A 22,364-nucleotide genomic window follows, 5' to 3' on the forward strand; every position below is an offset into this window, starting at 1 on the left:
AAGCATTTGCAGAAAAGAGCATCTAGATTGGCACGGACGCTTTTCTGCAAAAGCACTTTTTGCGGAAAAGCATCCGTGCCAATCTAGACGCACTTTTCCACAAAAAAGCCCCGATCGCCATTTTTGCGATCGGGGCTTTTTTGCGGAAAACAAATCTGAGCTGTCTATAGTGGCCCTTTTGCACAAAAGGACTTTTGCTCGAACGGGAGCAGCATAGTATTTCCGCAAGAACACTGACCATCTTACATGAGGTTGTCAGTGCTTTTGCGGAAATTCAAGCGGCCAGTGTAGACAGTTGGCAAGTTTTTCTGGAAAAGTGGCTGATTCTCCGGAAAAACTGACCAGCCTAGACACAGCCAGGTAGTATATAGCATCATTCCTCCTAGCACTGCAGTCAGTGGGATAAGTGGAATTAGAACCAAAGTAATGTGTGGGTTCTAGACCCAAACATTTTGTGCACAAACCCAACTGCTAAGCTTTCTGCCCCGAGCGGGAAGTCAAGATTTCAGCAGGAGATTCTGGAGGTTGGATGAAAGCTTTGTCCAAGCTCCTTTATTTTATTAGAAGTCATGAACTTACATTACTGACCCACTTGTTCATGTAAGCAACTGCCACATGCTACACGGGGATGTTACCTGATCACAAACAGGAGATGGTCCATAAGCTCTATAAAGATGAGGTCTGTGTTTAAGGTTTGAGAACCTGTAGTAGCAAGTTTTCCCATGGACTTGCTGTAGGTATGAAATTCCCCCTCCCTCCAAAGCTATCAAAACAGTAAAGCTATCACTCCAGCTCCCAGCTGAAATAGCCAGTACCACTACTGGAGGAGGGAAAGGCACTGATTGTTGAATCCACATAATGCAGAGAAAGCTCTTGCACACTGAACAGTCAGAGTAGGCTGGCTAAATTCGGCCCCGCCACATAAGGCTAGTGCCACTTGTAGAAACAGTTGTATTAACTAGTGGTAACTCTCAAATCCTACTGTACACTAGGCTGACAATCTCCCCCCCCCCCTCCTCCCCACCGCCCCACCGCCCCACCCACCCACCCACCCACACACACACACACACAGCAGGTAGTTATACATCATAAAGAATCATTTAAAATCTGGTACAATAGGGTCAGATTCTGCTACTTATACTCATGCAAAATATCCCCAGTTGTTCTCAGTCCATATGGTATTAAGAAGCAGCAGAATCTGTTCCCCAATGCTCTGCTTGTTAGTTTCTTTAGGTCTATTCCACTGCTTTTCCATCCATCAGAAACCAGTTAGGGTAAAGGCCTTTATTCCTTCGTTCTTAGAAGAATCGGTAGCCTTTTTCCCCCCAGAAACTACTTAATGGTAGTCATAAAAAGGATGAACTTTTAATACCTGATTTCAGATAGCTGCCTTCAGTGTCTGTCACAGGATCCCTTTCGCTTCACACCTCAAGCTGCAAGTTCAATGTTAACAAGGAGGTGGATGCAGATATCCACAATTCATTTTGGCAGATACAGATGCTTATGCAAATTATGTATTGAGCATCCTACAAATATGCAGATATCCGCATCAGTGACTCATTTTTGCAGACCTGAATGTGGATGCTGATACAAATTTTGTATCCGTGCTGGGCTCTTAGAAATGGTTCATCACAATGCAATCTAAGCATGTCTGCATTTTCTGTCAACAGCTACAGATTTTGGTCTAGAAGTACATTTCAATACGCAGGAGAAAAACACTTCAATATAAAAGCATATATTCAAAACTGTCCGGTTACTCTGTCACTTAGTGCTGAACAAACTATTCTCCCCCTCATGCTTCCTGCTGCAGTCGACACATTTTTGAGATCAGACATATCCTACAGCAATATGCTGTTTAAGAACAAAAACTCTTAAACGACCGTTTCAGTTCTGAACCTCAGGAAGCTTTTCCCAATAGGGTTAAACAACTTTCAAAGCAGACAAGCAGCTTCAAAAATATTTATTTTGAAGTACGCAGAATGAAAGGATTTTGTAGCAGTACAATCAGTATGACTCAATTTTAATAGGCGCTATTCAGCAAGTGATTTTTATTTCCATGTGTGTACGTACTGTCTTGTCCTGGAAAGAGGAAATGCCTGAGGTTCAAGCATTAAGGTATTTTGCATGGTGCCGGATGTGATCATTAACAAATGTAGCGATGAAGAAGTAGCTGTGATCATAGCCCTAGCAAAGAGAAAAGCAGATTCAACAACTGAAGGTACTCAATGAAAAGGTACTGTAATGCTGTATGTTTGAGTAGTTAGTGACAACTCATTCAATGCCTATCTACTCATTTTAAAAAGGGAGTAAGGAGGTTATTTGTTTCAGATTTATGCATGGCCCAAGAGGCAACATGTACTGGCTAGGTATTAGACTGCCCTAGTACATCCAGATGAAGATGGGCATACTCCAAAAAGAGAGGGAGGAGAAGTAGTTAAAAAAAAAAACCCTGTTAAGTGGGCAGGAGCTGTTGTGAGAGGACATGGCAGACAGGACAGAGTCACTTCAAACACCCTGAAGAATTTCAGGCTAGTGCTATTTTGTGCCTTAATGCTACAGGAAAGGGGGGGGGGGCTCTTTCTTTGCCTCCCAACTAATTCTGTTAGCCAAGGCTAACCATGTACCACGTAAACAGTTCTCCACTTCCGTTGCATAAAGCCTCCTCCTGAGCTATTACTTGATTTTACACAAGGATTTTCTGGAAATACTCTAAACTGAAGGTCCTGCCAACACATTACTTAGAGACTGACAAAAACCTCTTGCTGATTGCATTGCTTGGGGGGTTGGGGGGGGGGGAGGGCGGGAAAGGACAGTTGACTTCTAAATCACTTCTTTACTGATGATTTGTAAATGATTCTCTGAAGCTTTGTAATTGTTTCAGCTGTACTGCCTTTTAAACTCTGCAACTCGTAATCTTTTTTAAACCTTGCAACTTGCATCCATTCCGCTTGTAACTTGCTCTAAACTGCATTCTCCCCTGAGATATGAAGGTGTGAGTGGAGACAATTGTGTGTTTGGGATTAGAAACTGCAAGGCTGAGCACAGGGAACCAGGTGAAAAGTCATCAAACCAATCAAAGAGAGACTGCTGCTCTGCTGGATCAAGGGAAGTCTGGGCATGCTCCCTGGAGACGAATGTGGATGAGTCACAGGAGTTGTAGAGAGGCAATAAAAGAAGAGAACACATGGTAGAAGCTCTTTGAGAAACTTCTTTCTGCAGCCAGAAGCTCTCTTTCTTTTCCGACCAGCTCCCCAGCCACGACTAGCAGACAGACCCTCCGGAATCTACATGCCTTGGCTCCTTCTGCAACCCATATGCCTATGTAAGTGTGTGAGTGCCTGAGGGCAGGAATGAATGTGTGTGAATGAATGAAGGTATGTGTGTGTGTATGTGTTTGTGAGAGAGAGCGAGCGTCGGTTCCCCTTTAGTTTAAATCTTTAGTGGCAGCTCTATCCTCTTTAGTTTAACCATATAGTGGAATATTAATTCCTCAATCAATAAATCCTCTTTAGTTTAACCATATAGTGGAGTATTAATTCCATACTAGTGAAACCCTGAGTGATCTCCAGTGGGAATATTTGGGTAACAAATTCCTGCTCGCAAGTTGTTCAAATGTATACAGATGCGAAATCAGAAAAAGGATTTGTGATGAAAATGTTCTTGTAATAAGTTACTGTAATATCACATTAAAAACAGAGCCAGATACTTATCTTGAACAAAATGGATGTATTTTCCCTCATGAGCCTGTTGCCAGTAGGTTGAATTGCACTCTGAACACCCTGAAATGTTTAAGCTAAAAGTCAGCTGCCCCTGGAGTGGTTAAATGTAATTAAATCAGTTGGGTTTAGGGGATAGGTCACTGCACTGAATCAGGAGAACATCTGTCCCCTGCTAATGACCTGATGTGTGACCTAGGGCAAATCACTTGACTTCTCTGTAGCCCTTCAGTCTTTGCCTGTCTTGTTTATTTCAGGACTGGGACTGTCTGTGTGCCTAAAAGCTGGAGCAGCTAGCCAGAGTCAATCCAGTAGATATGGGAAGAATGCATCAAACAGAGGAAAAAAGCTACATTTTGGTACTTGCCTGTTGCAATCTAAAGACTACTGGGATTTTCCGCTCTGTGCAGGCAGCAATAAAGTTGTCAGGCAGTAACTGCCCTGCTGATAGGAACTGGTCATCTTTGCCCTGATCAATTAAGATGTCAAGATGGGAATCTGGATAAGACTTCACAAGATGGGTAGCATCATATGCCTGTAGAAATAAAATGAAATGAATTAAAAGTGTAACACAATGTTGAAGAATGTGGTTTTTCACTTAACTAAATACAGGAACAACTAGGTTAGAATAATTGTTCAGTAAAGGATAGGGACATACAATGCAACAAACTGGTGTCCAATATTTACACAAAGTAAAAATAATAAAAGGCTATCCAAACTATAGAGTATGTTGAATGTGAATTATTGATTTTTTTTAATTCAAAGTAGGGTTCTAAGGCCAATACCCTATCTCTCTCTCACATGGACTCTAACTCTGTTATTTTGGAATCACTGCCCATAGCACTGAATCATGATCAAACCACCAAAGGTTTTGTCAGCCTGTCCCAACAGAATTCAGACTCACTTACTGAGAGAAACAATTGCTCTGTGCACAGAAAATACAGAAATCTACAATCTGGATATGCAGACTGTAAGTTAATGTCTGACTGTAGCTAAGGTCAGCGCAGTCTGACTGCTTTAGTTTAGCTAGATGTGGTAGCATGGTAGGGATGTTAAATTTTGATTAGTCGATAAGGAGAGTACTCGCTATCCTGCTGCGCCTCTCCCTTTGAAATGTACAAGCTGTTGCAGGGGGCTATTGTACATTTCAATGGCAGAGGAGCAGTAGCCGGGACCGGCGTGACCGGGACTGTTTCAATCTCCGCTTGTGCCATTTCCCCACTGCTCTCCGCCCCCCACAAAGACAGCGCTGGTGGGAACCAGCTTTTAAGACGGCTCCTCCCAGCACCGGCTCCTGCTCCTGCTCCCCCCGTGGCTGCCTCTCTCTGATAGAAGCAGCAAGAGGGGGAAAGCGACTAGTTGAGTTCCTATTCGACTACCCGATAATGCTTATCAGGTTTTCAACTAGTTGCTTACATCCTTATCGCATGGGTGAGCAGTCAGCATATAAGCCTTTCAGTTAGCCTAGGTCAGTGCTTCTCAAGCTGTGCTCCGGGGAGGCCCAGGGGTCCCGCGAGACATCTCCAGGGGCTCCGCGAGGTTGACATACTGGAAACATCGATAGGTACAACACATACAATCAGTGGACCACTGGGGCTCTGCACATAAGTGGACCGCTGGGGTTCCGCATAAATTTTTACATACGTAAATGGCTCCGGAGCCCAAAATGTTTGAGAATCACTGGCCTACATATGTATTCTGATTGCTAGCCCGGGCTGATGTCCAGGCCACCACGTCTACACTGCTATGGTCAGATGTGCTAACTCAACTAAAGTTAGCCTATCCATGTTATGACAACACCTTCACTTGCAGTGTACACACTGTAAGCGGTGCCTGCAGTGCTTTTCATCCCACTAAAAGGGGGATTAGATTTGCATCAGTTTAAGGTTTCCAGAAAGCCACAGCTTGCTCATATTCCTACTTATCTCACAGTTTAAGATCTTCAGAAGTGAAGAGAGAACTTACTGTATGTGGTAAGAGCAGCCTCCCATTAAAATACGGCTTTTGTACAGAGCCAGAAGTATCATGGTGATCAGTAACTACACAATTATTGTGCAGCAGGGTTCAGTGTTTGCTGTTGGGATGACTTCTGTTTGAACGATACATTATCATTTCATGTTCTGCTTCCCTACTGCACAGTGCAGTCACAATCATTTTTACGGTTCATTAAAGGACGGGACTCTCCAACACATACCTCCCATTGAGTTAGGTCTGATCCCAGATAGCCACCAAAGGCTTTCTTCCCCCATGGACACTGAACTGGATTGCAGATAGGAGCAAATGCGGATACAGACTGTTTAGAAAACACAAGCATTAAGAAATGTCATTTTGATAAGCAAGATGTGAGCAGATAGCATGTTCAAAAGTTGTCCTACCTAATGTTACAATTTTAGCACACTGGGGAACAACTGCACTAGTCTCACCATTAGGTAGCAGTCAGTCTCTGCCCTGTAACAATCTGAATATCCCCCACCCCACTTCGTTATGCATAGAGGAACACAACCCACAAATAAATGCCCAGAGACAACAAAAGGGACAAGGGACAACGAGCTCTTCCACCTCTCCTATCTTGAAACTAATGGCACTCAACTAACAATAGTGTTCTAAATGATTTGCTAACCAAAAATGCAAGGGGTTACTTCGAATTTTGAAATCTCTAAAGCCCTAAAATGGGCGCATTTATTGAAGATGTTGAGGAAGAAAGAAGAGTTTAAAAATGCAAATTACAATTCAGGGACAGAATTGGGAATTAACTCAGAACAAACTTTCAGACATTTTTTACAATCTTAGACAACCATACAGGGTCAGACCAATGGTCTATCTAGCCCAGTATCCTGTCTTCCAACAGTGGCTAATGGCAGGAGCTACAGGGAAAGAGCAGAGTAGGTAATCAAGTGATCCATCCCATTGCCCATTGCCAGCTTCTGGCAGAGATTAGGGATTCTTCAGAGCATGTTTTTTCATCCCCGCCCATCCTGGCTAACGGCCATTGAGAGACCTAACTTCCATGAACGTATATAGTTACTTTTCAAACCTTTTTTTTTTTTTTTTAATCTTACAGTTCTAAGGCTTTAAAATAGCTCTGGAATTTCTCCCTAATTAGCTTTTGCAAAGAAATCTTTCTTCTCAAGATCTCACACTCTGTGAAATTTAATTTTTTGTTAACAAAAGACAGAAATAGTTTAGTAGTAAGAAAGGTTAGTAATTTTTCTGAGTGGAGATGTCGTATCTTCCTTAAATTGTCCTTTTGCCATGCTTTAAATATTTGTGTTTAAGGGAAATGTTATAGATCAGGGTTGTGACATAGCAATTCTCTTCCTCATTATTTGAATCATTTTTAAATTAAATATATTTAAGATTGATTGTTTTATCCTGGTTTGAATTAAGAGTAAGAAGATGATAAATTGAGATGTAGTATTTTAGTGTTAACTACAGCTAATCTGTACAACTGTGAATTTTATTCTAATTTATTCTGTTGATGTATGAACTAACCACTGTGACCTTTGCACACATGAGTTATGGTTTTTTGCTTCCTGGTTCTAAATGTAGAGATCAGTTACTGAAGCACTAATTGAGCAGGCATGATCCTGCATAGCAACAGGAAAAAGGTCACATGGGGGAGAAAAATAACATCCTCTAAAGATGAATTTTTAAATTCTGCATCTTGTACATAGGCCTACATCAGCTTTGTCATTACATAATCCATTAGAAATAAAAATAATCCAACCCTTGAGTACTACTGCGTCTCAGTCCAACGCTACCATCGACCCCACACAATTATATACACCATGATAAAATTCCTCCAATAGTAGGGATGTTAAAAAGCATTTTGTTTTGGGTTGTTTTTTTTCTTTGGTTAACGTGGGTAGGTGGCTCCATGAGAGCCAGTGCTTGTGGTGAGCCTGCTTAAAAGCTGGCTCCCTGCAAACACTGACTCTCACACGTGCTTCTCAAAGGACTTTGGATGACATGATACATGTGTGACTACTAAGATATGAGTTTTCAATGTGGTGGTGAGACTACCCTGTAATACAGAGCAGAAACAAAATCATTAAAACAGCTGAGGACAGAAAACTAAACAGTTTTCCATATCTCATAGACTCATAGACTTTAAGGTCAGAAGGGACCATTATGATCATCTAGTCTGACCCCCTGCACAGCGCAGGCCACAAAATCTCACCCACCCCTCCTAGAATAATCCTCTCACCTATATCTCAGATATTGAAGCCCTCAAATACTTTGAAGACCCCAACATGCAGAGAGTCCTTCAGCTGTGATCTGTGCCCCATGCTACAGAGGAAGGCGAAAAACCTCCAGGGCCTCTGCCAATCTAACCTGGAGGAAAATTCCTTCCCGACCCCAAATATGGCGATCAGCTAAACCCTGAGCACGTGGGCAAGACTCATCAGCCAGACACCCAGAAAGTTCTCTATAGTAACTCCTATCATCCCTCCATTGACCTATTTCCCACTGATAATGAATGGTCAATTAGTTACCAAGATCATGTTATCTCATCAAACCATCCCCTTCATAAACCCATCTAGTTTAATCTTGAAACCAGATAGATCTTTTGCCCCCACTACTTCCCTTGGAAGGCCGTTATGGTGTATTCTTAACAGCTATTGGTTTGACTTTGTCACAAATGAGGAGAAACTTGGATGATTCTGGCAAGCTGCAGTCATGCCCAAATGCAAACAGGGACTGCAACGATGGAGTCCTGTCCAACGGGCCGAAAAAGGAATATTTCTGTAAAAGATTTACAGAGCTGAGGTAAAAGGAAGTAGAGCAAGAGGCTAGGGATGTGACTAGTTAACCAGTTAACTGGCAGAGACCAGAGCAGCTGCCCCGCCTCCCACTGCTCACAGCCCCTCCAGCCCCTATTTAAATGCGTAACCGGTTAAACATAACATTCAACCAGTTAACTAATTAAATGGGATTTCTCATACCTAATAAGACCAGTCAAAAATGAGATTGGAAGATGTGATTTTTGAGGGATTTAAAAAGTCCAAATTCTCCCATACTCTCTCATGATGAAGAAAGATGACTTGCAAAGTACTGTTTAAGATGGAAATCCATTCTATGTGATGCCACAGGTACACTACATCCATGTGAAATTGCTACTGCTTAACTACAATAGTCTGGATAGAACAGCAATATGACTTTTTTATAGTCTCCACTGGAAAAGAGATTTAACTCAATTTTTAACTTTTTAAATTCTGTAGTACCAACTACCAGTAGGCTAAAGTTAGATTAACATTAAAGATATTTATTATCGTGCAGGTTGTAAAAATAGAGTTTAACTTGAATTTGATTTTTTTACTGTTTTTCTCTAGAAGACTGAATAAAACGTAGCATCTTACTTTGTATTTTCCAGGATTCTTCAAAGCAAGGATAAGAGCTCCATGGCCTCCCATTGAGTGCCCAAAAATAGACATCCTTTCTGAGTCAGCTGGAAAATTGGCTTTTATTAATTTAGGCAGCTGAAAAAAATTAAGTATGACAAAAAAAGACTAATAAATTTGGACTTTGAGAGTCATGCAAATTAACGTAATTTACTGTTGTGTTTTAATTCAGAAAAAACCAACAGATTAGAAGTACAGGTTGAACCTCTCCAGTCTGGTACCCTGGGGACCTAACTGGTGCCAAACCAGAGAATTTGCAGAATCACAGAGGTCAGTATTGTCTAGCAGCACTTCCACTGATTAGTGGGGTTTTAATAGATATTTCGGGGTAAATCAGAACTGAACAACAGCACAGAACACAGACCCAGGACAGGTGGCTATAAACAAACTTTATGGGATCATGAGAAAGTTGGCCAAGCCCATGGCAAGTGGGCATCCAGCTAACTAAACTCATGCCAGACCTTGGATGTTGCCAGACCAGAGTGTGCTGGGCTAGAGAGGTTGAACCTGCACGGCTACGTCTACACTGGCACCCTTTTCCGGAAATGCTTAAAACGGAACAGTTTTCCATTATAAGTATTTCCGGAAAAAAGCACGTCTACATTGGCAGGATGCTTTTCCGGAAAAGCACTTTTTCCAGAAAAGTGTCCATGGCTAATATAGACGCGCTTTTCCAGAAAAAAGCCCCAATCGTCATTTTCGCGATCGGGGCTTTTTTGCGGAAAAGACTACTGTGCTGTCTACACTGGCCCTTTTCCGGAATAGTTTTTCCGGAAAAGGACTTTTGCCCGAACGGGAGCAGCATAGTTTTTCCGGAAAAACACTGACAATTTTACAGTAGATCGCCATTGCTTTTCCAGAAAAGCAAGCGGCCAGTGTAGACAGCTGGCAAGTTATTCCGGAAAAGCGGATGCTTTTCCGGAATAAGTGGCCCAGTGTAGACACAGCCCACATGTTTCTTTGGTACTTGTATTTAATTCAACAGTTGAGGTGACAGTCTGAAAACTGTCAACTATTGAATACCACTATTAAAAGGAAACATTTCAAACATCTGACACTGCAATAATCTCATGGTCTATAACAGTGATTTTCAAACTATGGGTCATAAACCACTACTGAGTCGTGGAATATCAGGCACTGGGTCTTCTTGTTACAAGGGGAATCAGGTGACAAGCGGAAGTGCTAAAGCAGGCTACCTGCCTGTCCTGCGCTGTGGGCTGCGATGCAGGCCCAGCTCTTAGTTGGGGGGGGGGGGGGGGAAGGGTCAGAGAATAACACAGAGGGTTCTGCACACTGCCTCTTCGCTGAGCACTAGCTCCATACTCCCATTGGCTGGAACCTGCTTCTGGGGCACAGCAAGGTCTGCAGTGCCAGGAGAGGCTGGAAGCCTGCCTTAGCACCCCCACTGCACCGCTGACCAGGAGCTGCTCCAGGTAGGCTCCTCCTGCCTCAGCCCTGACCCCTCAAAGCCAGAGCCCACTCTTACAGCCCAAAGCTCTCATCCTCAGCCCCAACCTGGAGCCCATATGCCAGTCAAATTAGGTTGGGTCACAGACTTGTAATACATGCACATTTACATGAATGTATTGCAGTAATATGTCTAGCCAATTAACATCTTGTAAACCAGTGGTTTTCAAACTCTTTTTTATCATGACCCAGTAGAAGTGAATCATTGATGCCTGTGACCCAACCTAATTTGACTGGCATATGGGCTCCAGGTTGGGGCTGAGGATGAGAGCTTTGGGCTGTAAGAGTGGGCTCTGGCTTTGAGGGATCAGGGCTGAGGCAGGAGGAGCCTACCTGGAGCAGCTAAATCCTTAAATATGTTCTCACAAAAATCAGCAGAATGACAACTTGTTCTGGTGCAGCTTTTGTATTTCATGTTCCAGTCAACATTAGTTTTTAATCTGAACCAGGCATGCTGCAAATTAACCGACTTCTGTGTCTTGTTATTCATCTTAATAGCTTTGCTCAAGCATTCTATTTTGAATTTGATGACATCTAACTAATGAAAATGGTTCAACTTTGATATGTATGATAAGCAGCCATTTCACTACCACAGTCCAATTAAAAAGAGATCAGTCCTTCTAATCAAGACAAAACAATGAGATTGAATTTAACACATTTAGCATAATTAATTTCATTGGGAAAAAGTCACCTCATCCTTTATGTATGAGTACATTCTATAGTTGGTTTTCCATGGTTCTTCAGTGGCATCTACATAGAATCCAGCACCTGTGCCGAAATCCCAGCTTTCATCTTCTCCTTCAATATTGCAGCCACCTACCATGAAAATATGTATTTATTGTCCCATCTTTATCAGATGTTTGATGCAAAGTGTTGAAGTTTTCACTTTTCTTCATCCTTTAAATCCTTTTCAAAAAGGTTTCAGATAAATACAGAAATGTTGTACACAGATTTATCAAGAGTTGTATGTGTGTGTGTATAAAAGCATTTTTAAATCACACATTAATTTTTTTAAACTATCAAAACTAGTCTCATTTACAGTCAGCTATTAACTTGACTGATTTTTACTGTCTAAACTGTGAATTTTTTATCAAATAAGTCCAGGGACATATTCAAAACAGAAAATGCAGTCTATTCTCTTGCCAAGTACAAGACACCCTATGCTACTAAATACTTTTGTATATTTTGTCCAGTCTACTTTTGACTTATTCAAATTACATGTTCCACTTCTTTCCCTGGGAGATTCCCAGTCTACTAAGTCTTGCCATCAGAAATATCTTCTGTAAATTAATACTAAATTCATCTCTTCTTTGTTTCATGTCAATTATAACCTCTTATAAAACTTAAGTCCTTCCTCTTTTGAATAATTGCGGACATATGCTCCTTCACCAAGACTATAATGTCAGTATTTGATTTTTATGTCTCCCATAAATACAGTCCATCCATCCATCCATCCATCCATCCATCCCTTATCCCTCTTCAGTTTGCCGATGATTTGACAATAATGGTCCCAGAACTCTTCTTCTTAGCATATGTGCAATATACCTCAGGTGGGATGTGACCAGGATTAATCACTGAATTTGGTCCCCTGAGTACTGAATGTAGTATTTAAGATGCCATTAACATAGGGACTACTACTTTCTTTCTTGATAACATGCCTTTGTTTATGCAAATCAGAATTACAAAAGTGACTTTTTGCCATCCTATTAAATGGGGAGTGTGTGTAGTCACTAAGAATAACTGATAAGCCAAGGCTTATCGGTTAATCATGTAGTGGACTACACACTGACATCCCTAAAAGAGGCACTTGAAGGTCTCCAGCCTCAGTCTGAGTATCAGGACCTACACACGGGTGCCATGTTGAGTGTAAGCCTGAGACCAGAGAACCTGAAAAAAATGGGGGGCAGGGAGACAAGAGTCTGACATTGTCAATGTATGAGCTGAACTGCCCCCTCACCTTAATTTTAGGGCACTTTTATTAACATAGTTTTAATAATGGAGTTCTAAAGTTACAATTCATTTAGTGCAGGGCTACTCAACTTTGGAAGCCCCAGGGGCCACAATCATACCCACAGTACATGCGGAGGGCAGCAACTTAAGTGCAGTTGTATATATATATAGAGAGAGATATATAGATATGTAGATATAGATATGCAAATATATGCAAATAGCTTATTTCACATCGAAGAGCATAAATCCAAAAATTAAGGCAAGACTTCACAACACACAGGCCCCATTTAAGTCAGTTCTGCTTATATTAATAAAATGCAATATTTGCCCAATTTCCACCCATATGACAGCACTTTTAATAAGCAATGACAGTCCAGGAATTTAACTACTAAAACGCATATCCACAGAAAACCATTATATTGACAACTTTTTTGTTTTGGCTTAACAATTTTAACAAATCAAACAAAAACTGCCAATACAATATTTACTGAAATATAAGTACAATCAATGTGAAGTTAAAGGCACCGAGGGGAGAATGTGACATGGCTAGAAAAGGAACCCAGGAATCCTGCTTCCCAGAATCCCTTCCTTTCCCCTGCCTGCCCCACCAAGTACCAACTCCCACAGAGCAGAGACTGGAACCCCCAAATCTAACCAACAGACCCACTGCCCACATACAGGAAAGGAAAGAAGCCAGAAGTTTTAATGCCCAGCTCCCTGCTCTAACCCAGTGCACCCACCCGTCTCCCAGAGCCAGGCACCCTCCAGCCCTCCTGCTCAAACCCAATGCTCCTCCCCTCCCACAGAGCCAGGTACCTCCCAGTCCTCTGCTCCAATGCCCGTCCCCTCCCCAGAGCCGGGGACATTACCGGGGAGAAGGGCAATGCCCTGGGTCAAAACCAGAGCCATGCTCTTTTCCCTCCAGGCGCTGCAGCCTGTGTGCAGAGCAGCTATGAATGGTCCGGGTGTGCAGCTCTGAACATTATATTGAAGGCACGTGCCGCTGCCCCCTCCCCGATCTCCTTTGCAGGGCAAAAAATCCTGGACATTTTTTACCTTCTAAAATATCCGTCCGGATGGTGATTTAACATGTGAAAACAAGGACATGTCCAAGAAAAACCAGATGTATAACCCTACCCAAGCCCCAGCGCAGACCTCTCTCACTCTGGCCTCGCTGCCTGGCTCCACCACCGCCTCACTCTCTTGCAGCCCAGCTCTGCCACTGCCTTGCCATGTGCCTCGCTCCCCTGTTGCCTCCTGCGCACGTTCTGCCGTACAGCTCCGCTTGGAGAGAGGTGCTGCCACCCTGGCAGATGTGTTCTGCCACTGCCTGTTGCTGCGCTGCTCCCCCCCAGCCTGGCAGCTCCCACACACATGCCAACGTGGTCTGGCTCAGTGCTGTGCCATGCAGCTCCGCTCACGGGGAGGTGCTGCCACTCTGGCCGACACAACAGGCATGCTCTGCTGTTGCCTCTTGCCACCCTTTCCTCCCCCCGGCTGGCCAGCAGCTATTGCACACGCAGCCTGTCTCAATGCGGCTCGGCTCACGAGGAGGTGCTGCCACTAGAGCCGACAACGATGAGGTAGGCAGGCGGCCCGGGAAGCAGCTCAAGGCGTCACGGGCTGCATGCAAACGGGCTGCATGTTGAGTAGCCCTGATTTAGTATATTTTAATCCAGCAATTTGGTATGAACTATAGAATCAACAGATGGAACAACATTCCAAATTCAGATACAATTACATCAATACATTTAATAGTAGCATGAATCATTCCATTATTTGGGATAATCAGTAGTAAACATTTATATGCTGAAGGTTTTCAAAAAACCTGAAGACACTTACGTGGGCTAGTATCTGGTGCAACTACAATGAGGCCATGTTCAGATGCAGCTTGATGAAAACCAGATTTGGTTATAAAGTTCTGTTCCGTGCAAGTTAATCCTAGAGGTAAAAATAACTGGTTACATACTACTCCTGGCTTTCCAGTTTCCAACATATACTAGAAAAGATTAAATATAAAATGGGATTCCAGTTTTAAGCAGGAATATCAGTATAACAGCCCAGGGAAAAACTCAATTACATTTTCACAGTAAAAAAGGTTTAAACATACTAAATTTTTCATCTCCCACTTGGACCAACCACCACTCCTTTTAGAGATTATGGGATTTTATCCATGGTTAGATTTTGACCGTTTGGTCACTGAATGAACCATCCACAGAGCCAGCAAGGGCTTATTCATTTTCGATAAGTAGAGTTTTCAGACACTGTGTAATATGTCCTTTGAGAAAATATTAAATGACAAATATAGTCCTATATTTAATTAATTAGCAATGATTATAAGCATAGTGGATCCTGATATCCACATGCTTCTTATGTCAGAACAGGTGTGAGACTGAAGTTGAACTGCTCTATGATAACTTAGACCAATATTTTAAGGAGTCTTCACAATGCCATTCACGAACAGTAATTTTTAATCTTCGCTTGTGGTAAGCATTAAATAGCTTCAACTATTTGACTTATTAGCACTAGTGGCTTGTTTGTAATTATTTTACTCTAGGTATTTTATAAGAGTTGTGGTACCTCTTCAAACAATTTCTTCTAACCTACAAAGAGCTTCCAATATTAGATGTGAACACTCTTTTGCAATTTGTGCACTGGAATGATAGCAACACTCACTTATAATAGGAGTCAAGCACCATTGCCAGCCTATTCTACCCTTACAGTTATGTTAAAGTTAGTGCAGTGTTTCTCAAAATGGACAGTGGGGCCCATTTTGAGAAAGATACACCAGAGCAGCCCGTTAGCAGATAATGGCTCCAGAACCATGGAGCCTGGCAGCTCCCATTGGCTCTGATTCACCATTTCCAGCCAAGGATAAACAAACTGGAGCAGCCCGTTAGCAGCTTCTCTCAATGTGGGCTGCACTAAGCTAGTGGAAGCATATCTGCCTCTAAATTTTAGTGACTTATGCTCGTGCACTGAATTGAGTCATTTATTAATTTTGTCAACCATCACTAATATAAATCTACTAATGTTTGATAATTCATACAGAGTAATTGGAAAAACAACGAAAGTAACAAAATTAAGCTTTGCTATAGCTGCATATTAGCCTACTGGTAAAATTACAATTTATTGCAAAACATTGATTTCAACAACTACTATTTAAATTGGTATCTATTTATTTTAGAAATGTATGTCTGGCTTTGAGTCCATTTGTTCAAAAACTCCTAAACTATAAAGGAGCTAGAACCACCAAATTTAGTATGCTTTCTTTCTCTTATCCTAATTTAAAGTAAGGTCAGAGTTTGGTTGTGCCAGGACAATGGGATGTGCCCAGATTTAGATTGTTTCTTATAAAACAGAAAGGAAAGACGCCAGTACAAGGGAGTTAAGCTGAGGAATGACCATAGGGCCAGGGAGGAGAGGGTATCAGCAAGTGGCCAACAGCAGCTGACATCCCAGCCGGGTCCAGGGAGCACTGGAAGGGTAGCTGGCACGGCCTCTGCCCCTAGGTTGGGCCCAGGGAGCAACGGAGGGCATCCTGCATGGCCCCGCTGTCCCAGCTGGTTTCTCCCTGCATTGGCCCAGAACAGGGGGCAAAACTGGCAGTTGGGGTGCGCAGGCTCATACCTCTGGCCAGGACAGGGTGCATGGTGAGACTCAGGCAACGCCGGGTTAAGTCTCTTAGGGTATGTCTACACTACGAAGTTAATTCGAACTAACAGACGTTAGTGCTCTGTGCCGTGGTGCTCTGTGCCGCTCAGCTGGGCCCCAGCGGAGGAGCAAGTGGCAGCAAGCGGCCATTTGGAGTCCGCACTCCCCATGTATGGGGAGAGCGGACCCCAAACAGCCGCTTGCCGCCACTTGCTCCCCCACCAGGGCCCGGCTGAGGGGCGCAGCACTCAGCACCACAGCAGGAGGGGAAGGGAGGGCGGTGACATACACAGCCATGCCCCTGGCCATGTACGTCACTGCTCCCCCTTCCCCTCCCGCCATAGCGCTGAGTGCTGCGCCCCTCAGCCGGGCCCTGGCGGGAGAAGGGAAAGGAGGGCGGTGACGTACACAGCCCCGCCCCCTGGCCGTGTACGTCAGTGCCCGGTCCCCTTTCCCCTCCCTCCATGGCGGCTGGACTGAGTGTTGCATCACCGCCCCCATTCCCCTCCCCCGCCGGGGCCCGGCTGAGGGGTGCAGCACTCAGCCCAGCTGCCACATCGGGAGGGGAAGGGGGCAGGGTGTTGACATACACGGCCAGAGGGCGGGGCCGTGTATGTCACCGCCCCCCCCCTTCACCTCCTGCTGTGGCGCTCAACTGAGTGCTGCTCTCCTCTGCCAGGCCACCGGGGGAGCCAGCAGCACAAGGAGCCCTTTGGGCTCCTCCATGGCAGGAAGGGAAGGGGGGGCAGGGTGGTGACTTACATGGCCCCGCCCCCTAGCCGTGTACGTCACCGCCCCGCCCCCCCCCTCACGGCAGCCCGGCTGAGCAGGCAGCTCTCAGCCGAGCGCCACGGCGGGAGGAAAGGGGAAGGGGGGGCAGGGAGAGATGCAGGGGAGAGAGAGGCAGGAGGAGGAGGAGAAGAGAAAGGGAGAGTGAGAGGCAGAGGAGAGCTGAGAGAAAGCGGGGGGGGGGGGGGATCAGTAGGAGGAGAGAGAGAGACGGAGCGAGGGAGCGAGGGAGAGAAGACCTGAAATGATGGCCTAATTGGCTAGTAGGAAAACTAAAAGCCATAATCTGGGAGCCTGTCCCTCCCTCGGTCCTTCCAAACTGGCTGATTCATGTGTTAGCACAATACCACATTACAGCGCAATGTTTAAACCCAAACAATAGCAGTGTTCAATGCAATTTTAAAACTGCCACAGAAGTATTTCAATTTTTCTTCACTCTTTTGTAGATACTGTAAGTTTTGATACCTACATCAACCTAACAGCAAGTTTTAAAAATACTGAAGTTCACCTTCCTCACCTGAGAGCCAGTACAGCACAGGACACTTCCCAATTTCTGCTTTTGGTGGCAAATAGATTCCAAACCTCATTTTGCATTTTAACTCTACACTGTGGCAACAAAATACATATGATTAACAACACTATTTAACTGACAAACCCACATCTTGTTAGTCTTTAAAGTGCTATAGTCCTGTTTTTTGTTTCAACATTAGGCTACTGAGTAATAATGACTGCAATTAACAAAATACAAAATAAACCAGATCCTGACAGTCTGGCTGGTAGGGAATATTTTGAAAATTAGCACTGGAATTCAAGACATACCAACACTCAACCTAACTCGTCCGTGAAATCGGAGAGACTTATTTTAAGGACATATACAGATAGCTCACATAATTTACAGTGCATTCCATACAGAAGCAAATGTCAAGTTGTTTCAGTCTCCCACATTGATTGAATAATCAATTGCCCAATTTTTATTAAATGTTAAAACTGCCAGTAGAAAGCATTTTTTCTTCAGAAGCTACTTTCTTTAGATGCAAGATCTTCCAAGAGCGGTGTATGTGTGATTACATATATGCAAACATAATAATTCAAAAGATGAAGAAGCACCTAATTAATACACTTGAACTTCTTTAGTCCGGCAACCCTGGGAAATAGGGTATATACCAGATTAAAGATTTTTTGGCTCAATGGATGGCGCTGGCACGGGGTCCGGAAAGGAGGGTGCATGAGGAGAAGGGTGAGGAGCTTGCCTGATGCAGCACTCCCAGGGACACAGATGGCTCTGCTTCCTCTCCCCAGCTCCCAGGCACCCTCCCACACTCTCTATGGGAGCAGGGATGTAAAATCCTATTTAATTACTTAACCACTTCAGCATTATGTTTAACCAGTTAATCGATTAAACTGGGGTGGGCAGGCTGGAGCCATTCACATCCCTGTACGAGAGCAGCAGAGGAAAAGCTTCCAGAGAAGCTGTAGGAGGGAAGGAAGGGAGCAGCAGCGCACAGAACCACTTCCTGTGCTCCCTGCAGAAGTCCAAACCACAGGTGTTCCCAGAGCAGGGAAGTTAAGGCATACTGCAATTCATGTGAATTATACTCATTTATGCACAAGCAAACAGGCTGAAAAGTCTCAGATAAGCAACTGGAGTGTGAAATTTATCTAAAAGAGTCTCTCTTTCACAGCAAAGAATTGGTGATTCATGAGTAATGTGTTCCCCTTGAAGACCAAAAATGAAAACTAAATGCTTATAAATAGTTGCACAGGTCAGGAGTTCTCAACCATTTTCTTTCTGAGCCTCCCCCTATCCCCGCATGCTATAAACCTCCACCTGTGACACAAAAACTGGTTTTCTGCATATAAAAGCCAGAGCCAGCATTAAGGCTTCTTCGGAAGCAGGGTTATTGCCTGAAGCTACATTGCTCAGACTTTAGCCCCATGTGGTGGGGTTTCGGCTTTCAGGCCAAGGCCCTAGCAAGTCTAATACTAGCCATGCTTGAAGGATACCCTGATACATGTTCACAACCCAGAGAGCCCTGGACTCCTGCTTGAGATCCACTGGTAAAGGTAATTTCTTCTCATTACAAGTTTTTTTCTACTACTGACTCAGTTTGTTGTAAGCTTTGTCATGTGAATAAAACACTTAACTGCTTCATGCACATGAAAGTTAATATATGTTCCTATCTCCATACTGTAAACACAGCAGCCCAAAGTGATAAGACCAATTCTCAGGACACTGATATTTTCTGACAGTAAATTTACTATTAATGTTTGCCTTCTGCAAAGCTTAGTATTAAGAGTTTAAAAATGTAGAATAAAGCAACCAGTAAGCTGAAGATAAAATATTAATATAAAAATGAAACTACTAAACACTGATATTAGTATCATTCTATATTAATTTTATATTATTTTCTTTTGACTATGGAAATACTGGAAGTAATACAATACTGCTATTATTCGCCCTTTACAACCTAAACTATTGCTAAAAATTTAGCAATGTTTACCTGTCATGTTCAAATACCTTCTGGAAACCCTCAAAGCATTTGTTGCTGGAAATCTGTTTCAGTGCCATATTCTCAGCTGTTTTAAGAAAAAAAGTAAACACACTCAATCTGTGGCATCTTCACTTAGCATTACAATTTCTCAAAACAGAGTATTTCCAGCCAACAGACTTTTAAATACTTTGATTATCAATCTTCAGGTGACTACAAACAACATCTATCTTTTTCCAGATACACAAATTCCAGATTTCAGAAACAAAATCTCAGTTGCCTTACAAGAACATTTCAGCTTTCATAACTGTAACAAATTTATGGTTCTTCAACAAGTGGGTTTTTGTAAACTTTTAACAGAGGAGAGAACAGCAATGGTATGAAGGGGGTGGGATCAAGGTACTAACACACCTTCTTAAATATTATTTTGGGGTAGACAGACTTGAACTTTTTTTTTCTTATGAAGTCATGTCACCCTTTGCAATCTATAGGCTTTTATTCTGCAGCATCTACTCCTACACAACACGAATGTATTTACATTTGAAACCTATTCTTTTGGGATCATTGTGTTATTCTTCATCTGCAAACACTTTTTCCAACCCTGGCAAGGAATAAAATAATACAGAACAGAAATTATACTGGTTTGTTGACACCTAACTTCTGGTAAGTTTTAGTAGTATGCCATCTTTTAGCCATGTCAGTCCCAAAGTATTATTAGAGAGAAAAGGTGGGTGAGGTAATATTTTGTATTGGTCCAACTTCTGTTGCTGAGAAACACAAGTTATTGAGCTACGCGGGTCAGACCTAAAGAAGAGCACCATACAGCTCAAAAGCTCACGCCTCTCACCAACATAAGCAGATTCAGTTTAAAAAAAAAAAAAAAACTTACCCCAACCACCTTCTCTAAGTTTTAAATGTAGGAGGTACACCTATTTTTGGATGGTACTTGATTCTGAAATGGGGGGTGGGTGGGTTCTGAAGTGAAAGACACTGATGCATGTTAAATCAGAGACATTATACAGTACAATTAGAGGGACAAAAACTACAGGGGAAGGAAACAAAGCTTAGATTGTGGACAAACCATAAGGAATATCGGAGAACAGCCTGATGGAGTTAGAGTTTTAAAAGTAAATGGATCATATATACATTTACTTAATACATGGGGGAAACCCATGTCAAGTAGTAAGGGGAAAACACTGTCACTACTGAAGGAGAAAAAGGCAACTGGAAGGAGAGCTAGAAAGGAATTCAAGCCAGGAACCTTCAGTGGCACAGAGATGAAACTACCAGGGCCAGACTGTAAGGTTACCTGCTGTCAGATAAGAAATTAATTTTGGAAGTGTTGAAGCAAAGAAGCTCAAAGTGCATGGATGATTTCTCCCTCCCATTTGACAATTGCATTTATCTCACTATGATGAACTATTGCACAGATTTCCTTCAGGCTTTGTTAGTTTCCTTTACTACCTGACTGGAACTTTTTAGAAATACAGGAGTCAGGCAAGGTGACTCCAAGGAGTTCCTAATTTACCTTTTTTTAAAAGATTCATTAATTGACGCGCTTTTATCATATCTCCTTTCTCAAATGAACAAGCCAATCCTCAAAGTTTCTCTTCACATGGGATACTCCATGCCCTTAACCCAGGCTTCTCTGCAGTGTCCTCTAGCTCTGCAGTAGAGATGACCAATGCCACGTTCAGCACTCCAAACGACAGCCCCAGGGATTGCTATGGGGCATCATGACCGTCTCTAGTCCTCTCCCACACCCCCTGGCAGCCTGCCTGCTGTTCTGACTGCAGACAGCCACTGAGCACAGGGGGGCATGGTGCTGTCTACACTGGCACCCAGGAGGGGGCTTCCCTCGCTCCCTCCCCCAGCGCAGAGCAGCAGACGGGAGTCTCGTTGAGAGCACAACCCCCCACCCCACAGCCATGGGCGAGCTTTGCCGGCGGCGCCGCTTGCTCTCCCCGCAGGGCTTGTGCAAGCGGCACGACAGGCCCCAGCGGCCAGGCCGGAGCTGGGGGGCTAGGACTAGCTAGGGGGGCCGGGCCCGCTTTGTACAGTGGCCGCCTGCGCCTGGCTCTGCCCGCCGGGACCGGGGCCTGTCGGCAGAGGAGCGGCCTGGGCCCTCCCGGTGCCCGCCAGATGCGTGGGGCAGCTGCAGAGCGAGCGCGGCCCGGGGGCAGGGAGACTGGCCGCGCCGCCGCCTACCTCGTGCGGGGGCTCGGAGGCGCCGGCGGGCCGCGGTGCTGGAGCAGCCGAGAGCGCGGGGGCGGGCGGCTCTGAACGTGGCGCCTCCCCGACTGCTGCCCACAGCGCCGCCCCGGGGCCACCGCCAGAGCCTGCCTCCGCCGCCCCGGGGACCCCATCCCGCTCTCTCCAGCACGGCCCCCACTGTCACCACCAGGGACCTTCCCGCTGCCCCTCACTTCCCTGCCCTCCCCCCAGTGTCAGTCGCCTTTCATTCATAGACATTCATAGACTTTAAGGTCAGAAGGGACCATTATGATCATCTAGTCTGACCCCCTGCACAGTGCAGGCCACAGAATCTCACCCACCCCTCCCAGAATAATCCTCTCACCTATGTCTCAGATATTGAAGCCTTCAAATACTTTGAAGGACCCAACATGCAGAGAGTCCTCCAGCTGTGATCTGTGCCCCATGCTACAGAGGAAGGCGAAAAACCTCCAGGGCCTCTGTCAATCTACTCTGGAGGAAAATTCCTTCCCGACCCCAAATATGGCGATCAGCTAAACCCTGAGCATGTGGGCAAGACTCACCAGCCAGACACCCAGAAAGTTCCCTATAGCAACTCCTATCATCCCTCCATTGACCTATTTCCAACTGATAATGAATGGTCAATTAGTTACCAAGATCATGTTATTTCATCCAACCATCCC

General features: G+C 44.1%; 1 protein-coding gene across 2 annotated transcripts; it reads right to left on the reverse strand.

Moving 5' to 3' along the window:
- Window positions 1-1,945: 1,945 nt before the first annotated feature.
- Window positions 1,946-21,825, reverse strand: ESD (esterase D). 2 transcript variants are annotated; one of them, XM_075919032.1, is made up of 9 exons: window positions 21,676-21,825; window positions 19,480-19,555; window positions 17,496-17,584; window positions 14,378-14,476; window positions 11,277-11,401; window positions 9,077-9,196; window positions 5,911-6,009; window positions 4,084-4,251; window positions 1,946-2,184 (listed from the first exon to the last, which is right to left on the reverse strand). In XM_075919032.1, the coding sequence occupies exons 2-9, from the start codon at window positions 19,545-19,547 to the stop codon at window positions 2,104-2,106; spliced, it is 849 nt and encodes a 282-aa protein (XP_075775147.1). In that variant the 5' UTR covers window positions 19,548-19,555; window positions 21,676-21,825; the 3' UTR covers window positions 1,946-2,103. The 2 variants fall into 2 exon arrangements, with proteins under 2 accessions (XP_075775147.1, XP_006123027.2); XM_006122965.4 differs by lacking the exon at window positions 21,676-21,825 and adding an exon at window positions 20,996-21,133.
- Window positions 21,826-22,364: the final 539 nt, after the last annotated feature.

This window comes from Pelodiscus sinensis, chromosome 1 (assembly GCF_049634645.1).
Source record: "Pelodiscus sinensis isolate JC-2024 chromosome 1, ASM4963464v1, whole genome shotgun sequence".
NCBI lineage: Eukaryota > Metazoa > Chordata > Testudines > Trionychidae > Pelodiscus > Pelodiscus sinensis.

What these genes read in the sequence shown, in the direction of transcription:
- ESD (XM_006122965.4), bottom strand. Translation starts at nt 21,035, where the DNA reads ATGATAAAAGCGCGTCAATTAATGAATCTTTTAAAAAAAG. An exon ending in CAGACCTAACTCAATGGGAG is followed by an intron (nt 4,252 to 5,910) that starts GTATGTGTTGGA and finishes TTATTTCTACAG; the next exon opens with GCATATGATGCTACCCATCT. An exon ending in TAGTCTTTAGATTGCAACAG is followed by an intron (nt 2,185 to 4,083) that starts GCAAGTACCAAA and finishes TCTCTTTGCTAG; the next exon opens with GGCTATGATCACAGCTACTT.